The sequence below is a fragment of the Culex pipiens genome, chromosome 1 (assembly GCF_016801865.2).
Source record: "Culex pipiens pallens isolate TS chromosome 1, TS_CPP_V2, whole genome shotgun sequence".
Taxonomy (NCBI): Eukaryota; Metazoa; Arthropoda; class Insecta; order Diptera; family Culicidae; genus Culex; species Culex pipiens.
This window is the reverse complement of record NC_068937.1, coordinates 120228844-120252865: the sequence shown is the minus strand read 5'-3', so window position 1 is coordinate 120252865 and position 24022 is coordinate 120228844. Positions and strand designations below refer to the sequence as shown.

The 24022-nt window shown below is 37.7% G+C and overlaps 1 protein-coding gene across 13 annotated transcripts in view; it reads left to right on the top strand.

The window, feature by feature from the left end:
* Positions 1-24022, top strand: part of LOC120423960 (peripheral plasma membrane protein CASK) — a 539239-nt gene that overhangs the window by 79979 nt on the left and 435238 nt on the right. For 12 of the 13 annotated variants that reach the window (XM_052709491.1, XM_052709518.1, XM_052709502.1 and 9 more), the window contains 3 exons: positions 2255-2332; positions 3262-3443; positions 11100-11159. In XM_052709491.1, the coding sequence (XP_052565451.1) occupies positions 2255-2332; positions 3262-3443; positions 11100-11159 (320 nt within the window). The remainder of the gene's footprint in view (positions 1-2254; positions 2333-3261; positions 3444-11099; positions 11160-24022) is intronic. The other variant, XM_052709511.1, reaches the window with a different exon arrangement.

Here is a 24022-nt window from a genome sequence, read left to right as displayed (position 1 = left end):
CGGGATTTTTGTCCCGGGAATTCCCGGGATGGACGCACTAATATATACGCGTGAATTCTCTACCAACTCACACGAAATCGGGAAATGTTGCCCCGACCCCTCTTCGATTTGCGTGAAACTTTGTCCTAAGGGGTAACTTTTGTCCCTGATCACGAATCCGAGGTCCGTTTTTTGATATCTCGTGACGGAGGGGTGTTAAGTTTTTTCGGAATTCTGAGTACGCCATCAAATCGGGCGTCTAATTTTACATAAAAGTCCCTTTGACACCAAATTTCTTTCTCATACACAGAAAAAAATAATGTAAATTTGGAAGCTTTAATTTTGGAAGGTTGAATATTACCTCTTTTATGATGTAATTTTACCTCAATTTAGACTGAAAAAGTGACATAACAACAGAAAAGTGGTAAAATTACAGATTTCCAGAGGTAAAATTATACCTTTTTTCTGACATAAAAGATGTACCCCTTCCCAGATGTAATATTACCATGATTATTTTTTCTGTGTAACCGTTTCAGGCTGCAAATTATTGAAAACACCTCTGTTTTCGCATGTTAAAAAATGAAAGGGGTCGTACCGCCCCTCCGTCACGAGATATCAAAAAACGGACCTCGGATTCGTGGTCAGGGACAAAAGTTACCCCTTAGGACAAAGTTTCACGCAAATCGAAGAGGGGTCGGGGCAACAGTTGTGTGAGTTGGCGGAGAATTACCCATACCTTAAAAACTACATAGTAAATATCTAGGTCAATACCATTCGGAAAAATGGAAATTAGGACTACATAATGACATTCAGGAAAATGAATTTTCGGGAAAGTAACTATTTGGGAATATTTCATTTCGGTAAAATGACAGTTCGGTAAAATGGTCATTTCATTCGGGGATTTTCGGAAAAATGATTTTCGGTCAAGTAGCATTTTCGAGGAAATGATTTTCAGGGATGTGGCATTTTAGGGGATATGGGATTCGGGGATAAGGGTCGAGAATTGAGCGTTTGACTTTCCGCTTATGAGGCGATTATGATTTAACAGGTTTTCAACAATAAATAAGTTCAACCTGTTTTCCAAACAAACAAACCTGATTTTCACCGGCAAAAAACTCTTTCTGATTCAGGCAGCATTATGAAATAAATTAAATTCTGCCCAAATTAATGTAACGAATCAAATCCCTTTCATCCCTTCCGGAATCAATTTAATTATCCTGTCCAAACCTGTTAATTTCCGTCCTCTCATTCTCACAAAGTATCATCTCTCGGCCAACGAAGCTTTAAATCTGCTTCAATCAATGCGCTTCGGCCGGGAACATCACCACTTGAACCACCACCACCGACCACGACCATTACCATAAATATTCATTATGCGTGAATTTCGCAGTGTTTTCAATTAAAATTCAAAATTTAAGCTCTCCTACTTTCTCGTTGTTGGCTGGTTGGGTGATGTTTTTTGTCCCGTGGGTGTCACCATTTCTCGTTCCGATCATGGGCCCACAGTGAGCGGGTCATTATTGAGGCAAACCGGATATTCGTTGCCCCGTCAGCAGGATACCTAAAGCCGGATAGCTTGAAGACCCAAAGATGTTAAGAACTTTAATATTAGCCATCTGTGGTGATGATACTATTTGATATCAATATTACAACATTAGTTTTTGTAAGTTTAACATTTGGGATGATTTTACCCTTCTTTTCCCCTTGTCATAACCGTATCGGATGATGCAGCGCGCGCACGTGTGTGTGTGAGAGAGTTGCCATTTTTCCACGACATTCCGGGATTACATCCAATTTGCATTTTTAATCAGATTTAGGTTGAACTTTCCAAACTGTAGCGGGGCGCACAGGAAATGCTTTATTTTCTTGTAGTTGGCTACAAACTGTAATTAGATTCAGTGTTCTATTTAGTTTTGCCTTACAGGAATTTTGTTGACTTACCTTCAAAATAAAAGTTTTTGGTTATACTGCAAATTTTTTTATTTTCGAAATGAAAAGTTCATAACACAAACTGTTCGAATTCATCATCATGTATTCACCATTGTCATTGGCTCAACAAAAAGACAGACCAAAGAACTTGCTCCGTTCAGCAAAATTCCAGGCAAGTTCTTCCCTGTCGATCAGGAACCCACACTCATGATTGATGGTCCTCGAAGCGATGATTATGTCCGCCTACTGTGGTGTATTGATTTTGAGTCGCTCCTTCTTTCGTCCTGATTTTCAGCGCTAATTTCTCCTAACCGTCTCTTTTCTTCTTATTTTTCATTTTTCCCAGCATGGAAGGTTCCGACATCTGCTTTGAAGTGGTCAGACGTGCCGTGGCCGGATTCGTGTACAGCGAAGCAGTAGCATGGTAAGTGATTCTTGGCGATCGATAGCCTTTTCGTACAGGCTATTTTCGGGGCGCGCTGGGATGATACTTGGCCGGTAATAAAATAAACGATAGTCATTCGGGATAATGCTGGCGATGATGAAGGCAACAACAAGGAGAAAAGCAGACAGTCTACGGTCACTGACTGTCAGTGTGCATGACTTATCGATTCTTGATGGTTGTGAATTTAAGGGAAATTGACCAGCAAAGGTCGAAAAAAAAATCTTCGATCGCCCCAGAATTGAACATTTTATCAGAATAGAGCAGAATGCTCACCATTCCGAATTCCACGTGGAGGTCCTGGAGTGTGCACGCGTGTGCACAATACATTAGAGCTAATTGAATTAGTCAATAATGAAGTTTTTGATGTTCGATCGGTATTACTTTCTGCCTGGAGAGCCAGGGCCCTTGGTATTCGGGTTGAGTTTCTGTTTTTTGCATGAACGAGCTCCAGTTTGGTTTGGCTTGTTGATTTATTTGATATGGTCGAACGAACTCGGAATATTCTACTCGATATTGAGCTTGTCCCACCCAGCGGTTGGTAAGCATCGCTGCACTGGATGACTCTTCAACAAATATGTGAACATTGTTGTGGCAAGGATTGATTTCAGAAGTAGAGTGCAATTTTGACTTTCGGAATATATTGGATTTTATTGACTTTTTTGTTATGTCCCATTTGGCTGGGAGGCTTTATTTTTCATTTCAAAATTGATTTGGAATGCATATCAACTCGTCAAATTGCCAAAAAAAGTTAAATCAGCATTTATTGTGGCGCCTAAATATGTTATCCCCGACATAAAACAGCAATTATCAAGTCAAGGGTTTGCACCCTCTTACACCGTCTAAAAACTTCAGGTGGCCACGTGGCAAATAATCCGATTACCTTCTGCTCTTCGCCTCTCCCCCCCCAGCCACTACATGCGCCAGATTCTGGAGGCGTTGCGCTACTGCCACGAGAACGACATCATCCACCGGGACGTGCGGCCGGCGTGCGCCCTGTTGGCCACCGCGGACAACTCGGCCCCGGTCAAGCTCGGCGGGTTCGGATCGGCCGTCCAGCTGCCCAGCGGCCGCGAATCGGTGGAGACGCACGGTGAGTAGAGAGTAGTGGAGCATATACTTGATACGCATACTTCTTGTATCACGTGATTTTTCTTGCAAATAAAAAAAAAGTTTGTATTGGGGCTCTAGCCGCATAGTTAAACCATCAATCTCGCCAATTTCACCTTTCATTTAAAATAAATTTAATACAGTTAGACATTTTTGCATTTTTTTAAAAAAAGAACAATTAGGCAAGTTCAGCGTTTACGAATGTCGGAAATCTTAGACTCAACAGTAATAGCTTTGTGTGCAAGATTTTTTTTTATTAATAATCTGGAAAATTCGAGAATGACAAAATATCACATGGGACAACCTTGTTTTTATGGGCAGTATAATTGAAGTTGGTCTATGTTGTGTAAACTTTCACCATTATGTAGATTTTTGATTGCATGGCATCATCTTTAATGATAATGGACCAAGCTTAAGTCAATTGTATACCTAGGGTACAGTTTCTCTACCACGTATGTATTATTTTTAATTCATTTTAAATACTTTTTCTTAGAGAAAAAAATACTTGAAAGCAAAAACGTGTATTTTCAGGAGAAGCATACTTTAAAATTACTTGAATTCAAACATTCTTAGCAGAGCCTGTTATTAGTAACCAATATTCAATATATTTTTTGTGCTGTTTGATGTTCTATTCAATACATCTTTCAACAAAAAAAAGCAAGAGAAAACTCACAAGTTCAGCCTTGTATTCTCATACTTTATTTTTATCAAAAAATGGAAACATTATTATACTAAAACAAATTTGAACCCCCCTAATAACTAAGTGACTCAATCGACAGGGTTAGCTTTTGTTTAAGGGTAAATTATGAGTTTTTCTGCACGGTATGCAAATTGACTTCTTGACAGAAAAACTCCTACTTGACAGCTCGTTCCAAGGGGACCATAGTTGATCCATCGAAAAAATGTTGTCTTGTCATTTTTTTTTGCATTGTAATGAAAAAAAGTGATCAGAAATGGTTTTTAATCGTGTTTTTTACCGTTGTACATAAAAATTGGCATAGGGCTTTAGTACCCAATTACCTTGGCGCTATCGATTGCCTACTCAAAACTAGGTGTCCGAAGGTTCTGATTGTTGAGGCAATTTAAAACCTCTTTTACACCTTAGCTTCTATCCATCCCGGGATTCGAACTGACGACCTTTGGATTGTTAGTCCAGCTGCATACCAGTGACTCCACCGAGACAGGACCCAGGGAGACGACCCCTACACCAACACCAGACAAATCTCGTCTCGAAAAATGCCACGCTTAACCCTAGACCACGGGTCACAGGCTTTAAAGAGTTAAATTATTGCTCCAGTCATAACCAGCACTCGGGCTGGAAATTTTTCAATTGTATAATTTTGAAAATTAGATATACCTAATTATGTGTTTAAGATTCGATTTGTTTGTAGGTATATTTTTTCAGCCACAGTTTTCAAAAATTATATATAATTTTAATTTTTTTAACACAAGTTTAAATTACGATAGCCCCTTGCACGATTGACACAAAACTCTAGAAATTGCAGGCGCAATATGAAATTTTTAGTAATTTTACACCCAAAAATATGTAACCCATCAGTATGGGAAACCTACACAGCTAAAAAAGTAGTAATCCAGCTGCGTGTAAAAGGCCTGGGTGTAAAATAAATTTTGCATTATTTTATGAAATTCTGTGTAATGTTACATCCTGACATATGTAGCCCATCAGTACACCCAAAACTGGCAGCGCTAGTCCGAGAGAATTATGGTCTCGAGTCGAGAGAATAGTGGTACCATTCACGGACGCAGAGAACACAGCTCGAGATGGGCGATAGAACTATTCTCTCGAGGTTCATTTGCAAAAAAAAGTTCATCCGTCAAAAAAAAAAACCAAAAGTGTTAACAACGGGAATCGAACCAGAAACCTTTGACAAACCAATCCAATGACTTAGCTGCCTCGGCCACCACAGCTTGGTGACCATGGAGAAGTCAGAAGTCGATATATGACACTTGTTGGAGATTTATTGATTCAACTAACGAATGAACTCATTTGTTATGATGGTGTGAGTTGGTACCATTATTCTATCGATTTTGGCACTGAGCCCTCAATAAATTTTGAGAGAACGATTATCTCGATTCTGAATTTTGGGTGTATGGGAAACCTACTTGACCGAAATGTCAAGCTCAAATATGCGTTTATCCTTAAAGCTTTTTATTGGTATGATGGCCGAGTGGGCTAAGGCGCCAGTCCTTACTGTTGGTGCTGGGTTTGAATCCTGTCGTTTTACCTTGTTGTTTTACCCTTGGATTTTTAGCTGTGTACCTGACCGAAAAGTAAGACTGATATCGGCGTCAGTCCTGTAGACTGTAGATGCTGGGATTAAATCCCGTCGGTTACTACTTTTCTTTTGTGTGTAGAAAAACGGTACATGCAGTGTGCAATATTAAGTGACTTTCCTCACAAAGGAGATGTGCATGCATCTGATTTTATCGGACCGGATCGAATTTTTGGCTATGTGTGTTTTATAATTTGTTGATTTTTTTTATATAAAAGTTGCGGCGGCCTAAGATAATCGAATGGTCCCTTGGAAATTCGAGTTCGGCGTTATTCAACGAGATTTTAAACTAATTTAAAATTCTAATAACAAATTTGTTTTTGGAAGCAATGTTTTCAATTTTTTCAGGTTGGATATTTGTCCTTATTTTGGAACTACTGTGCCAAGCGCACTTTTAATTTGATCTATTCTCAAAGGCTGTTCTAGGTAGCTTTGCTTACACACTAAATCAGGAGCGCTTACTCGGTAATATTTTTACCAAAATTGCACTGTAAAAATAAGATTTTACTGAGCTGTCGGTTATTTTTAACTAAACTTACTGAGCCATCGGTATTTTTTTCTTAAAAATACCATACTTCAGTAAAAAAATACTGAGCTACTCAGTAAACAAGTTTTGACGGTAAACTTCTGGTTCTCGGTAATTTTTATACCGGTAGCCCAGTAAATATTAATGTGTTTTACTGGGTTGCACAGTAGATAGGGGAACTATACCTTTTCTCAGCCTATTTCTATTATTGGCCTATCAGCACTTTGATCATGAATTACAGCTTAAATAAAGCGTTTTCGACTGTTCCAAAGTAATAAATAGCTCAAATCAAAGTGAGCAAGCAACTCTTCATTGTTGATACATCTGAAAATGTTGATTTAATAGCGGAAAACGGCAAAAGTGATGAGAATTGGTCGAATGGCTTAGTGTGATTAAAATGGGTATATTTCCCCTACTTATGTCATTTTCTTGCTGTCATTTAAAACTTTGAAGTCAGTCATTGACCGTGCATTTTTTTCAAATAAGTGTTTGTTTTTTTGTTTTTATTTTTTTTATTTTGGGTAAGTGATATTAACTTTGTAAATGTAGCATGTTTTTAATTAAAACATCTTTTCAGTTTATGTTCACCCAACCGGTGGTCGCATGATTGTGATACATGGCGGCATGAAAGTATATCAGAATCTGCATGAAAACTGTCCTCATGCATTTTTTGCGATATAGGGGTATGACATTTTTGCCCGTTACCGACAATTATCGACATTACCGACGGCAGATTGATTGTATTGCAGAAAAAAAAATGTTAACAGAACGAGGATTGAACCATCATCTACCTACCACCGCGCCATGGACGCTTGAAGAATGATGAGGGACAGAGCGCAAACATAATGTTCTCTCTGGAGTGTTGCTCGGGGACGCGCCATCATTATATGTGTTGGTGAGAACTGCAGATCGCTGACGTGTTGAAACGCGGGCAAAAATGATCTATGGGCTTGCTGCAAAAAATGTAATAAAATATAACATTTTCTGCAGCAAATCCACTGTTGCAGATTTTGAGATGTATTTTTCCTTTGGGTGTTGAAGTCTCTTACCTTGGTTTAGAACTTCGGAACAATAAATTTACTTTCACACTGTCATGCTCTAGTTCGTAGTCTGCAGCGGAATAATCGAGGTCTCCAAAAAAAAGTGCATTGATTGAAAAATTGTTTTGAAATAAATGTATTTTCAATTTTAAAAGTCATTTTTTTTATAAAAACAAGAAAAATGAGGAAAATAAAGCTTTACTGTAGGCACGGTAAATTCTCGGTAATTTTTACCGGGTTGTTCGATGAAATTTGAAGCAAGCTGTCAAATTAACGTTTACCGAGCTCGCGGTAGTTGTAATTTTTACCGAGCTGACTACCGAGCGCTCGGCTGTTGAGATTTTGGTAAAAAAATTACCGAGTACAGTAAAAAATTCAAGTGTGTATCCTTTCGGAAGTCGCGTGTTTTGGCGTTTCATAAAAGTTCCGTTAGAAAGTGTGTACAAAGTACACTTATGCGACTTCCGGTGGGTTAAATAACATGAATAAGTTGGTTTTTTAATGCTAATGCGCGTACTAAATCACTTTTTTGATAAAAATGTGCCTATTAAGCATAAGCATAAGCATAAGCATAGGTGCCCACCCGCAGTTGCTACTCCGTTATTGACCAGGACCTCCAGAAGTTACATCCACGAGCCGTGGAAGATAAGTGGGTGCTATCTTTCCTCGCTTCGCAACTTCTCGAAGGCCCCTATCATGCTGATCAATACCGGCGCCGGCCACGACCAGTGGTAGGGTCACGGGGAAGTGGATGGGAATGTTAGTCCGATACTTGAGTGATAGAGACCGCCCAATCGACTGCTTCTCCGACAAAGTATCACATGAGTTTTGAGGGGGTTAGTAGATGGGTATGAGGTCAGGATTCACGAGTGGCAGTGATGTGACCATGAGCATTTTGTTTATCGGTTGAAATTTTAAATCTTAGGCAGCCGGCTGCGAAAAGATAAATAATTGATTATTTAAAAAGTTTGTTTTAATCGAACGCGTGCCATCCGAGCGGTAGTGCTATGGGCTGGACTTATCAGTATATTTTTACTGTTGGTACAATTAAGATAACGCGAGCAAATGTCAAAAATAGTAGATGAGTTAATACTAAAGCTGCCAGTTGGAATAAATTATTACGATCAACGAATATAAACGAAAAGAAAACAGGACACCACGTAACCGATTGTAATGAAATTAAAACAATAACTTAAACGAACTTAACCGGCGGCGTGCCTTCCTATCAACGATGATAAAAGAAGGACTTATAAATTTAAAATATAAAAAGACTCCAAAAAATACGTTGCATAGTAACCGCGAAGTCCCGCTACTCACAATCGAATCCGAAAGATAGCTATCTAGAATTTTAAATATAGTATTAATTCGACCGCGATCCTCCAGAAATTCTTCGTCGGCGTGCCTTCCGATCAACGGTGATGTAAGAAGGGCTTTATTCATTAAAATGATTTTATATCATAAGCCTTAAAACATATTCGTCGGTGTGCCTTCCGATCATCGATGATATAGAAAGGACTTAATCCAGCAATACGACTTGCTTGTCTCGAAAAAAAAAAAGAATTCGGATCGTTTCTATCGAAAACTATGTAAAGAGAACAAAAATAAACTCATTGGCCAACGAACGCGCGAACTAAAAAAAAAAGAAAAAAGAAGAAGAAGAAGAAGAAGACCAATCACCCCATGCACACAAACAACGACACAAAAGAGATGAAAACAACACGAATCAGAAGAAATCCAATCACCCCATGTACACAAATAGCGACACAAAAGAGATGGAAAATAACACGAAAAATCAGGACTGCACGTCCACACAGGCACCGCACTACTGATGCCATTATTTATTTATAATGACCAATCACCCCATGCACTCGAACAGCGACACAAAAGAGACGGAAAATAACACGAAAAGAAAAAAAAAAACAGGACTGCGCGTCCACACAGGCACCGCACTACTCGCACTCAAACAGCGACACAAAAGAGACGAAAAATAACACGAAAAACAGGACTAAGCGTCCACACAGGCACCGCACTACTGATGCCATTATTTAATTATAATGACCAATCACCCCATGCACTCGAACAGCGACATAAAAGAGACGGAAAATAACACGAAAAAACAGGACTGAGCGTCCACACAGGCACCGCACTACTCAAATCACTTTTTTGATAAAAATGTGCCTATTCAAATGAAACTAACATTTTACCTGGTATGAATATTGGTCGTACAGAAACCAACTAGTTCTAAACAAAAGGGGGGGGGGGGGAAATTACACATATACTTACTAGGGTAACCAGAAAAAAATGATCCCATGGTCCACAAGGGGAACCCATTTTTACTGTTGGAAAAATGCTTTTCATGCCAAAATTACTTTTTTTCAACTTTGCAGGAGCGAGTTTAACGGCAAAGTTGTAGAGCATTGAATTTCCAGCGAGATTTTTTTTCCCATACAAACATCATTTCCGATTATCAATGGGTTAAAGTTTACCGATTTTGCTCATATTTGTCCTATAGTCCTAAAATAGCTCAAGGTACCATATTCAGTTTGTGGGTCGAGGTTTTGAAACAAAAATCCATTTCCTGGACACCTTTTTTTTCACATACACACACACAGACGAAACAAAAAGAAAGAAAAAAACAAAACAAAGTTTTATAATGAAAAAAGGTTTTTTCACTTCCGGAACGGCGGGCGGTGGTCAGTGTCCCGGTCGGCTGAAGTGTGTGCCCTCCAGCATCATCAGGGGGAAAAGGTGAATTCACGTTCCACAAACAGAAACCAACCGGAGTGGAAACAGGAGCAAACATTTGTATGCACAGCACACACGCACACGAAATGCGCACACACATACGCGAAAGCGCCTCAGGTGTGGGCAAAGTTGGATGAAAATGTGGAAAATCTGCGGTGGCCGGGAGAGAATGAAACCCCAAATCGAATTAAATGTCACGAGCAGAAGTGAGTTTGGAGCTGGTTGGGTTTCTTTTTCAGATTTGAGGATTAAGGGTGAGGGAATAGTAACAATTGAAAGATTAAAAATAAAGGAATTTTTTCTGTACGAGGTTTCTACACTAGGTTCCCCAGTACATACATCTACTTGAAATTAAAACTTCAAGCAAACCACATACTTACACACGTTGTACGTAATTTTCCCTTCTAACTCTTATATTATAGTCGGCTGGCACAAAACAAACACGATTAAAAGTTTTCAACTGTTTGGTGGAGTTGATGAATGTTTCCCAACACACATACTCACATAGATCCTGAACTAAAGGCTAAGATAAAGAGTGTTTGTTGAGCGGCAAAATAAATTTCATGGTGCTGGCATATTTAATTTTCTCTGAAAGAAAACTTTGGTATAAGCTGGAGAAAAAAAAAACATTAAAGGATTAGTTATTTCAAAGAAACAATTAATCGGAGATGCAAGCTTCAAAAGGAAAGGATGGAAAACAATGTGAGCTTTTCTTTGAGGGCATTATCTGCCGAGTGACTTGTTTTTCTTTACCCTTTTATATGTGAATTTTTGTGTAAACGAGAGCAACGAGACCATTGTTAACTGACATATTTTCATTATCGTTCTTTTTCTTCTTTTTTCTCTTTCTCTCTTTCTCTTCTCCCCCAAAATCGCCACCACTCTCTGGCTATCTTGATTTTCTGACCAACAACCAACACGTACTAACCACAAATCCTTCACCGTCACAAAAAAAAAACAACATCTTTACAACGTAACAACAACAACATCACAACCAACACCAACAAAAATTAAATCCTTCCGACGACCACCAGAACCGCACCGGTCGTGCTTGAGTCCCCGAGGAAAGCTCTACCTTAAATCCGACAGTGATGGTAAGAGAAAATATGAAAATTAAAGCAAACAAAACAAAAGTCACTCGTTTCTTGCTTTGGGGCGAACAGAAAACCCAACAATCTTGCGTTCGTTCGTTCGATTTTTTTTTCTCTTTTCGATGTTTGTTTGGTTAGTTTGTGTGCTGTAATTTTCCTGTTTTTTTATAAACTTCTTGTGGCACTTTTCACTATAGTTGCTTTATCATCTGTCGCGGCTTCATTCGCTGTTTTAATTGTGGTAATCTCATTAAGGTTTTATTGTGTTAACATTTTCAATCGTGTAATTGTTTCTGTTTAACTTGTGTATTGGACGGAAATATTGATGTTTCAATGTTTCGTTGCTGTTTAAACTACTTGTTGATTGATTCTATACATATCGCAACACCAGCTTTTCGCAAGCATCCGAGAAGCCACATTAAATATAAGCACACCTGCGAGGCAATGACGTATCGCTGCTTCAATTAATGAATCATTTCATAACATACACACAAACACACGCCTGTTAGCTTTTCACTCATTCACCGTCATATATTTAATACAACCGCAAGCCAAACATTGATTGATAATGAATTGAAATGCACATTCCGCTATTTGTCAACAAACAGGAGCCCGTCTGTGAAAATTTTAATTAGGAGTGTTTTTATCCATCGAAGTGATGCACTCTTTTCAATTTTGAATTGTGTCAGCACCATGGTAGAATTACCTCATTATTGTTGTTTTACTCATTTATAAAAAAAACTGTTAAACAAAGTGAACCATCACGAGTTAATGATTTAAAAAGGTTGGTATTTTTTATGTTTTTTTTTAGCAAAAAAACCGCAACCCGGGACGGTCACAAGCAAACCCCAACCCTACACAAATAACAAATCAAGCAATATAAATAATTTGTTCCAGGCGAAAAAATATCCTTCTAAGTTATTTGAATTTGTCTTCAAATTACATATCTTGAAAAATTCCACATAAAAAATCAGTTGAATCATGAAACCCCAGCAAAAAACGGAAACCTGATTTTTATTTATAAATTGAATAAAAAATTCAACAAACTTCTTCTAAACCTAAACTAACCCAATATGTTGCTTTGCTAAAAAATATGCTTGGAATTAAGCTATTTTTCTTTGGATTCTTACATTATGAACGAATTCATAATAAAACAAACGACACGAATGCCTGCAGAGGTAAAGTGTCTTTAGTAGTAATAAATACTAATAATCAGGGTTGTTAAAATATCAAAATATCAGCTCTCAGCAACTACAATTATCTCGCCTGAATATTCATGCCTCGAATACAACTGCTCTTCTCTCTTCATTGAAACTCTCAGCGCCGAACATAGCCGAACACGTTTTCGTGTTTGCCCACTCGCGATTGACATTTTCCTTTTCTCTCTCGTTCTCGCTTCCACGATCATCCTACCGCAACAGCGTTTAACCACAAAAGCCGCCACAAAACCAATTTTGCAAACGCAGTTTGAAGGGGCGTCATACGTGGTCGGCTCCTAATCGCAATTTCGCGTTCTCTCATTGCAGTTTTCGGAGAGATTGAGAGACTCAGCGGTGAGAGTGCATAGTCGAGGAAAAGGGAAGGAGTGATAGAGAGAGAATGATATCGCTGGGAATCCCGAGACACAAGAAGAGATCTCACAAGCTATAGTGACGGCCGCTATACTCTCGGATATTTTTGGTGCAGAGATAATCTATTGATAGCTTTTCTATCACTCTTTTGCAACACTGCTAATAATAAAACATAACACACAAAATTATAGTTCAAATGAGCTATTCTCTACCAAAATCGGAAATGGATTTTATTTGTATTTTTTGATTTGGCTCAAATTTTGTGAAGGCCTTCCCTATGACTAAATAAGCTATTTTGTGTCATTGGTTCACCCATACAAGTCTCCATACAATTTTGGCAGCTGTCCATACAAAAATGGTATGTAAATATTCAAACAACTGTAATTTTTGAGTGAATTTTCTAATCAATTTGATGTCTTGGGCAAAGTCGTAGGTATTGTTGAGGACGACTTTTGAGAAAAAATAGGTACATGGAAAAAAATTGCAGAAGTTTTAATCAACTTTTTTTCACTAAAATACAATTTCCCAAAATATTTTTTTTTTTGATTTTCGAGATTTTTTGATATGTTTTAGGGGACAAAAACCCGCAACTTTTGAGCCATAGAGAAACATGGTCAAAAAATCTGCCGCCAAGTTATGATTTTTTGAAAAAATGTTGATTTTTGGAAAAATCGAAATTTCATGCAAAAACAAATTTGACGTAATTTTTTAATGTAAAATTGTTGTTTGTTGTTGTTGTTGTAAAATTGTTGTTTGTTGTTGTTTTCAAGATATAGCCACCGAATGTTTGATTTTAGCTAAATATTTGCAGTTTTTTCTATTTTTAAAAATAGTGACCATGAGTGACCATTTCTAAAAATATTATTTTGAAAAGTTCTGAAATTTTGCTATAAAATTGTCTAAGAGACATTGAAGATTGGACCTCCGGTTGCTGAGATACAGCCACTTTAAGGAAAAGAAACACGAAAATTGAAGTTTTCTAAATTTCACCTAAACAACCCACCATTTTCTAATGTCGATTCTCAGCAACTAATGGTCCGATTTTCAATGTTAAAATATGAAACATTCGTGAAATTTTCCGATCTTTTCGAAAAAAATATTTTGTAGATTTTTAAATCAAGATTAACATTTTAAATTGGCCAAACATTGGATATTACGCCCATTTAAAATGCTAGTCTTGATTTAAAAAAATTCAAAATATTTTTTTCGAAAAGATCGGAAAATTTCATAACATTGAAAATCGGACCATAAGTTGCTGAGATATCGACATTAGAAAATGGTGGGTTGTTTAGGTGAAATTTAGAAAACTAAAATTTTCGTGTTTCTTTTACTTAAAGTGGCTGTATCTCAGCAACCGGGGGTCCAATCTTCAATGCCTCTTAGAAAATTTTATAGAAAATTTTCTGAACTTAAAAAAAATTCAGAAATGGTCACTTATGGTCACTATTTTTAAAAATAGAAAAACAGCAAATATTTAGCTAAAATCGAACTTTCGGTGGCTATATCTTGAAAACAGAGCCCTTTATCAAAAAATCTGTAAAGTACTTTTCGAATGGAAATACAGTTTTACATTGAAAAATTACGTCAAATTTGTTTTTGCATGAAATTTCGATTTTTTCCAAAAATCACGATTTTTTCAAAAATTTATAACTCAGTGGCAGATTTTTTGACCATGTTTCTCTATGGCTCAAAAGTTGCGGGTTTTGTCCCTTAAACATATCGAAAAATCTCGAAAATAAAAAAAATACGTATTTTGGGAAATTGAGTTTTTGTGAAAAAAAGTTTATAAAAATATCCGCAAATTTTTTTTCCGTGTATCTATTTTTTTCTCAATAGTCCTCAACAATACCTACAACTTTGCTGAAGACACCAAATTGATCAGAAAATTCACTCAAAAGTTTCAGCTGTTTGAATATTTACATACCATTTTTGTATGGACAGCTGCCAAAATTGTATGGAGACTTGTATGGGTGAACCAATGACACAAAATAGCTTCATTGGTCATAGGGAAGGCCCACACAAAGTTTGAGCCAAATAAAAAAATACAAAAAATAAAAATGGTCAAAATCGGCCGATTTTGTAGAGAGTTGCTCAAATGTTTTTTTGCAAATCTACAAGTGCCACTGTAGAAAACTTGATAAATAATCAATAATTTTTAAGTTTCATTTATTTTTGCATTTTGATTCCAGAATTTGAAATAAAATTAAAAGCTTGAATGTTTTTAAATCTGGAGCAACATTTTCAAAGGGCATATAAGAGTAATTTTCTGAGATTTCGGTAAAAAAAACTTGATTTGCAAAAAAACACTATTTTTATATTTTTTTATTTTCTGATATGTTATAGGGGACATCAAATGCCAACTTTTCATAAATTTCCAGAATGGGCAAAACAATTTTGACCGAGTTATGATTTTTGAACCAATACCGATTTTTTTTTCAATTTTTCAAATCGAATCATGCAATCAAAAAGTATTTTAGTGGAATTTTGATAATTTTTTTTTAAGTTGTAGCCATTTTTAGGTAACTTTTTTGAAAAAACGATACTTAATCCACCGTTAGGTGGTTGGTGCCTTCCTCACATTCATAAAGTCAATACATTCAGTAAAAATAGCAACATTCCCTTAACATGTTTAAAAAAACAATTTTATTACTGATTTTTTTTTATAGGGTTCGCAGACCTTCAATTTTTCTGGCTCATCGGCAAGGTCTGAAAAAAAAACTTATTCAACGAAAGTTCACATGGAAGATTCAGACAATATTTTTATCACAATATCTCAGATCCAGTCTCCAGAAAGTATATAAATAACACTTAAGTGCCAATAACTTTTGATAGGGTTGTCAGATCCTTGATGTTTTAGGCTCATTTGAAAGGTCTTTCAATTATCTAACTAACGATGGGTCGCATGATGGACCCGGGCATAAGTTTTACAGAAATATCTGAGATCCGGCCTCCAAAAAGTGTATAAATAACAATTAAGTGCCAATAACTTTTGATAGGGTTGGCAGATCCTTGATGTTTTAGGCTCATTTGAAAGGTCTTCCGATTATCTAACTAACGATGGGTCGCATGATGGACCTGGACATAATTTTTACTGAAATATCTGAGATCCGGCCTCCAAAAAGTGTATAAATAACACTTAAGTGCTAATAACTTTTGATAGGGTTGTCTGATCTTTGATGGTTTAGGCTCATTTGAAAGGTCTTCCGATTATCTTACTAACGATGGGTCGCATGATGGACCCGAACATAATTTTTACTGAAATATCTGATATCTGGCCACCAAAAAGTGTATAAATAACACTTAAGTGCCAATAACTTTTGATAGGGTTGGCAGATCCTTGATGTTTTAGGCTCATTTGAAAGGTCTTCCGATTATCTTACTAACGATGGGTCGCATGATAGACCTGGACATAATTTTTACTGAAATATCTGAGATCCGGCCTCCAAAAAGTGTATAAATAACACTTAAGTGCTAATAACTTTTGATAGGGTTGTCAGATACTTGATGTTTTAGGCTCATTTGAAAGGTCTTCCGATTATATAACTAACGATGGGTCGCATGATGGACCCGGACATCATTTTTATTGAAATATCTGAGATCCGGCCTCCAAAAAGTGTATAAATAACACTTAAGTGCTAATAACTTTTGATAGGGTTGTCAGATCATCAATGTTTTGGGCTCATTGGAAAGGTCTTTTTAATACCTTTCTAAAAATGTATAACATGATAGGGTTTCTTGCAAAAACCACCCTTTTTACAATCTTCCGGACATACGCCAAAATCGTTTTTTTAGCATAACTTTTGAAGTACTTAACTAAACTTGCTGATTTTAAATAGAGACCTATGGGACCCCAAGACGGATCGAATGAGACTGATACGGTCAAAATCCGTTCATCCAGTCCGGAGATAATCGAGTGACAATTTTTTTGTCCACCCACCTACACACATCCACACAGACATTTGCTCAGAACATGATTCTGAGTCGATATGTATACGTGAAGGTGGGTCTACGAGGTCGAATTAAGAAGTTCATTTTTCGAGTGATTTTATAGCCTTTCCTCAGTAAAGTGAGGAAGGCAAAAAGTCACAGTTATTCTTTTTTTTAATGAGTGCCCATGTTTGTCCACTTTTGACAAAAATATTTTTAAAAGGCTGAGAAAATTCTCAATATTTTGCTTTTTTATAACTTTGCTGATACGACCCTTAGTTGCTGAGATATTGCCATGAAAAGGTTTATAAACAGGAAAATTTATATTTTCTAAGTCTCACCCAAACAACCCACCATTTTCGAATGTCAATATCTAAGCAACTAATGGTCCGATTTTCAATGTTAAAATATGAATAATTCTTGAAATTTTCCTTTTCAATATTTTCAAAAAAAAATTAAATCATATTACGCCTTTTTGGAATGTTAGTCTTGATTTAAAATTTTTGAAAATAAATAATTTTCAGTCTGTTTTAAATTAGGCCGTTGCAAATATTTTTCAAAGTTTATGTTGGCATGCTTGACAACCACACAGACAAAAAACCGATGAAATTATCCCGGAAAATGGTAAAATTTTCACTTTTTCGAAAACGTTCGAAAAAATATGTGTTTTTCAATAATTCTGTAGTGATGGTTTGAAAATTTGGTGTTAAAGAGACTTGTATGTAAAATTGGACGCCCGATTTGATGATCAATTCCTACAACCATGATCCAAATGTTCATCCACCTTCCCGGGATGCTGCTTGATTGCACATTTCGATACAGTTTGCTTGCTGTCACCGTCGATTATGACTAGATGGCGGTTAACATCAGGAAAGTTATTCGTTCTTACCCCATTTCTCTTCTTTCCGGGGAGCAAATATTTGCACGGTCGTCAGAATTGAGATAAACAAACTTGAATGGCTGGAGAAAACGGGGCAGCCGGGGGACGATCTCTGGCCGATTGTTGCTAATGGTGATTGGAGAGGATTTCGTGGACTTGTTTCAATCGGCGCTTAACTGTTGAGGACTTAACAGGGGGGAAATGTTTCAACTTTAGGCTACTTTGATTGATTTGGCTTTTACTATGATAAAAAAGGCGGTGTCTAGGTTCAAGGATCTCTTAAATTGCTCCACTACTTGAAGCGATGTTTGTTTTCTTCTGCACTTTTCAAACGAAAAAGAAGTTAATTATTTTATAACAGCTTGACTGGTGCAAACAGCGAAAATAAGTTCCCGTTTTGTTTTTGCTCAGAACTAACATTCCCACCTGGAATGATGATAGAAATAAAAGCTAGCCCGCTAACGAGTTGGCAAACAACAATTCCATCTGTTTCCACTCACCGTTCCAGGTTTACTGAATCTAGGTTCGGTGCCAAAGGGAATACAGTGAAATTCCGTTGGTTTGACTAAACTAGCTTTCTTTTTAAGGCTGACTACTTCGTTTTACAATTATTTTAAAACTTACGCAGCTGCGATGATATTATCATTTCGTCAATCTCGCGCAGAAGAGAAGCGAGGAAATACTCGTTCTCTAAGGATGTTTGAAAACTGTGTTGATTCAAACTAACGACGTTTTACTGCTCTGTTTAGTCAATGCAGCAAAAAAATAAAAAAAAACATTTCAGAAAAAGCAACATTACTTAATTATTTGCACACGTTTCCAACTTTGTCTCGTGAGTAATGTTGCACCATATTAGGAAAAAAAAAACTTAAAGTGAACACAAATATTAAGTTTTCTGCCGGGGTGGGTGCACCTGCTTTCAGGCGTAAGTACAAACGATGATGTGTAGGAAAAGTCAAGGAAAATCAAATTACTTCCAGCAATCTTCGGAGAACGGGTAAAATGTTTGCAGAATCACTCCAGGTCGTCGCAGTCGTGCTAATTTGTCGTAAGTCCATTTTGGGCCAAATTGAGTGAGGGACGTCATTTTGTGCAGCTCGCAATGTCTCACCTTTTGACCTTCTCAGATCCCCACAATTCGATTTCAATTTTGAGATATTCAACAAAAAAAAAAAAAAAGAAGTTTCAATCATGTCGTGCTATCTTGACACAGCCTTAATATTGATGTAAGTGCGACAATTTGCTAAAGGGATTTCAGGTCAGAACGCGTTTGACACAGGTACAAGCATGACTAGCGTAAACATTTTCAATTACAACTCGGGATTCCGGCAACCAAATTCAACCAAACTTCGGGACAATGCACAGAACGGTCAACCAAAAAAAACGTGTTTGTCATTGTTTACATTGCGTGCTCGCGTGTTTGTTTATTCATGGTCACACATAAGAACGCATTTTTTCTCGGAACGTCAAAAAGCGACGCACGACAAGTTAGCACTATGTCGATGTCGATGTCGAGAACAGTGGAGAATTAAAGTTTGGTAATTCAAGATAATTTAAAATTTGAGAGATGATTTAAAAGCAGATTCGGAGGTAAACTGCGATACCGATATCATGTTTCAAATTTAATGCTTCAGACGTAATCTCCCAAAATTGACATCGAAGACGATTAACACAGTTGATTGAACTCATTACTTCTCTGAGGAACCTCCATTAGTGGAGCACTTACAGCCGAGGAGGAGCACCTAATTTCCCGGCGAAATTTCATCACTCGCCTCGTTCAAACTATCATCAACATCTTGTTCGCCTGAACAACTCTCTTAGAATTTGTAACTCACCGGCTTGCTCGAAAGTCGACCAGGAACCATTTGCAGCTCACTTACACCGTAAATGAGTGCGGCGCTAAAAGCATTCCGTCTGGAACGTGACGACGTTCGGTTCGTTACGGAGTACAAGGTATTCCAGCAAGACGACAAGGGAAGCTGAAACTGGCAACCACTCTTTAGCACTGAATTTTAAAATTATTTTTCTAGTGTTGCCAGAACTTTCGGGTGTTTCCAAGGGTGCCATCTTAGAACAAACTCTGTGTCCGCATTTTTTGCATAAATACAGGACGGAAGCTCACAGGTAAGTCACGCCAACACCACCCGTTGAGTTATGGGAAACATCTCACTCTCCAAGGAGATCAACAACAAGACATAGTGTTTTGGGGGCAGTGCAAAGGCAATTCAACGGCCATAAATCGTGCCCCCTGGTGGCCAAGTCTCGTACTACAGCTGATGCTTTCGGCGGGCAGCCGGTGGAAATTAAATTTTTAATTTCACATGAGCTGGCCGACCTTCTCGCCGGAAAGACGTGGGCACGGGTTGTTTCGCTTGACTTACATGTTGATGGTTTGCTGGAGAAATGAATAGATGGATGGGCAAAGTTTGCGGTAAGATGAATGGCTGTTTTAACTTTTGGGGTTTAGGGGGGTCTTATTACAAGGCAAAGGTTAGGCAGTTAAAAATCATTTTGCACATGCCTTGGGAGAAATGGTTATTTGTTCTTGGCTTGCAAATTAACGATATTTTGAGCGCGATCTATGCAAAATAGTTGTGTGAATAAGAACGCAGGGCTGCGAGTCAGAGTCTTTGGAGAGCTGGAGTAGGAGTCACCAAATTCTCAAAGTCAAAGTTGGAGTTGCTTCACAAGCTGCTAAGACAGTTTTTCTCAACCGGTGAGGAATTCCCCCCTGGGGGGGAATTTGGTCATTCTAGGGGGGGGGGGGGGGGGAATGTGGGTTCAATAGAAATTCAATGCCATGTTTTTCCCAAAAACTAACTTAATCCACCTATGTGTTTGATGCCTTCCTCACTTTTTATCAACAATGGGTAATAGGAGTGATTTGTACACATATTTCAGCAATTTTTTTGAATCCAGAGAAAACGTACACATATATAACTTAAGTAATCATTTTTTTTTTATTATAGACATTTTACCACTTTTGTGGCATTCATGTCTTATTAAGTAATCATATCTCGAGACAGGGTTGCCAGATCTTCAGTGTTTTGGATTCGTTGGAAAGGTTTTTCGATTACCTAACCAACGAAGGGTCGGATGGTGGATCCGGACATAGTTTACATACATTTAAGTGAGATCCGGCTTCCAAAAAGAGCATCAATATCACTTAAGTGCCATATCTCGAGACAGGGTTGCCAGATCTTCAGTGTTTTGGGTTCGTTGGAAAGGTTTTTCGATTACCTAACCAACGATGGGTCGGATGGTGGATCCGGACATAGTTTACATACATTTAAGTGAGATCCGGCTTCCAAAAAGAGCATCAATATCTCTTAAGTGGCCATATCTCGAGACAGGGTTGCCAGATCTTCAATGTTTTGGACTCGTTGGAAAGGTTTTTTGATTACCTAACCAACAATGGGTCGGATGGTGGATCCGGACATAGTTTACATACATTTAAGTGAGATCCGGCTTCTAAAAAGTACATAAATATTACTTAAGTGGCCATATCTCGAGACGGGGTTGCCAGATCTTCAGTGTTTTGGATTCGTTGGAAAGGTTTTTCGATTACCTAACCAACAATGGGTCGGATGGTGGAGCCGGACATAGTTTACATACATTTAAGTAAGATCCGGCTTCCAAAAAGAGCATCAATATCACTTAAGTGGCCATATCTCGAGACAGGGTTGCCAGATCTTCAATGTTTTGGGCTCGTTGGAAAGGTTTTTTGATTACCTAACCAACAATGGGTCGGATGGTGGATCCGGACATAGTTTACATACATTTAAGTGAGATCCGGCTTCCAAAAAGTACATAAATATTACTTAAGTGGCCATATCTCGAGACGGGGTTGCCAGATCTTCAGTGTTTTGGATTCGTTGGAAAGGTTTTTCGATTACCTAACCAACGATGGGTCGGATGGTGGAGCCGGACATAGTTTACATACATTTAAGTGAGATCCGGCTTCCAAAAAGTACATAAATATTACTTAAGTGGCCATATCTCGAGACGGGGTTGCCAGATCTTCAGTGTTTTGGATTCGTTGGAAAGGTTTTTCGATTACCTAACCAACGATGGGTCGGATGGTGGAGCCGGACATAGTTTACATACATTTAAGTGAGATCCGGCTTCCAAAAAGAGCATCAATATCACTTAAGTTGCCATATCTCGAGACAGGGTTGCCAGATCTTCAATGTTTTGGACTCGTTGGAAAGGTTATTTGATAACCTAACCAACGATGGGTCGAATGGTGGATCCGGACATAGTTTACATACATTTAAGTGGGATCCGGCTTCAAAAAAGTGCATCAATATCACTTAAGAGGACATATCTCGAGACAGGGTTGCCAGATCTTCTATGTTTTGGACTCGTTGGAAAGGTCTCTCGATTACCTAACCAACGATGGGTCGGATGATGGATCCGGACTTCGTTTACATACATTTAAGTGAGATTCGGCTTCCAAAAAGTGCATCAATATCACTTAAGTGGCCATATCTCGAGACAGGGTTGCCAGATCTTCAGTGTTTTGGATTCGTTGGAAAGGTTTTTCGATTACCTAACCAACGATGGGTTGGATGATGGATCCGGACATAGTTTTCATGCATATAAATGAGATCCGGTTAAATGTGAAAACACATTTTTATATATAACTTTTGAACTACTTATCGAAACTTCAAACAATTCAATAGCGATGTATGGGACCCTAAACCAAGTCGAATGCAACCGGTTTGATCAAAATCGGTCCAGCCAGTGCTGAGAAAACTTGGCAAGAATTTTGAACACATACATACATACACACACACACACATACACACACACAGACATTTGTTCAGTTTTCGATTCTGAGTCGATAGGTATACATGAATATAGGTCTACGAGCTGTATTTCAAAAGTTCATTTTTCGAGCAGGATTATAGCCTTACCTCAGTGAGGAAGGCAAAAATAGTTATTAAAGTTTCAATTTCTGTGATTTTTATTTTTTATTTTTGAATAAAATGATTTTTTTTTAATATTTCTGAGGTATTTGTATTTTTTGGACTCAAGCAGATTTTTTTGTGAGAGATTTGTTGGTTTCTGTGAGATTTTTGTACACTTTTTAACAAGAATGTTTTATTAAATAATTGGCATTTGACAAAAAGTTTTTCAAATATTATTTAAGTTTGTTTGAATTATTCACATTTTTTAGGGTTATCTGTCTTTTGCCGCAGATAATTATTAATTTTATTTAATATTTGTACATATTTTATAATTGTATTTTTTTTATTGTAATTCAAACGAAAAGAAGCTCAGAATAGTGGCTTTTAATTTTTTTTAAATTAAAATAAAACGTTTTTAAATACCTTCCATAGTTTTTTTTTGTTATGAAAACTGTAATCTTTTTGCAAACCTAAAAAAATAAATATGTTTGTGCATTGATACCAGTAAATTGAAAATAAGGGTGAGGGGGGAATAATGAAGTTCTTGCAAATCAGTCAAGGGGGGAATGGATCGCAAAAGGTTGAGAAACACTGTGCTAAGAAGTGTTCTTCAATCGATTGGGTATCGAAGTGTCCGAAGGATACCCACTGAATAAGGAATGAAAAACTTACGTGAATATGCACGTGACTTTGCACACTGTAATCAACGGTAGTGGTCGTAAAGTGGACCTTTCATCCATAAATTTCACCCCCAAGAAAGAAGAGATGCTGTGGCGGTTGCCCTGCTGACAACAAACTCAATCGATCGGAAAACGGTGTAACAAAATCCGAAATTTCATCTGCAATTCGTTTCGTTCTGGTCTTTGGGCCGGAAGGGGCCAAATCCAGATTGAGTGCTAACTGCATCGTCCTTGTAGCTTCCTCCGTCGATTGAGGGTTTCTCCTCGCTGTAAGAAAATGTTCTGTTCGGAAAGGCGCGCGAAAATGGGAATTTCGTGCTGCAACCCTACGAGCGTTTGCTTTCGGGTCGGGTTTTGCTGGCAGTAAAACTTTTCTCGTTATATGCAGATTCTGTCTGTTTTCCGTTGTGGCGGTTACGAAAGTCGAATGCTTTGTACGTATCGTCGAACTTGGTACCAGCTTGGGTGGATAAGGATGCGCCTAATTTGGCGGAACAGTTTCGACATGTAACGACAAAGTTTGCTCTTTTCTGCACTGAAAACTTGATTCTGGTTTCTGAAAAAAATATTTGAAGTGCTTACGATGTTTATGCGATATTTATGGTTATGAATTTTGCTTGCATGTTTTTGCCAAAGTTTTTTGCAAGCTGATAACTTCTAATGTTTGGCATTCATACTTTCTGACTGAGCTCATAATGCAACTACTGAAAACATTCCCCAATCTTCTAACTTAGACTTATCAGCCCACACAGGCTCAGAAATTCACGTGGGGCATTTTGGGCCATCATCGAATTTTGGTAACGGATCCCGCTCAACTCGATCCGTCTTTGCTTGAGGTCACCCTGAGCTCCGATTATCTCCCAGTAGTGTAAAGTTTTACTTCTCAGTGATAATG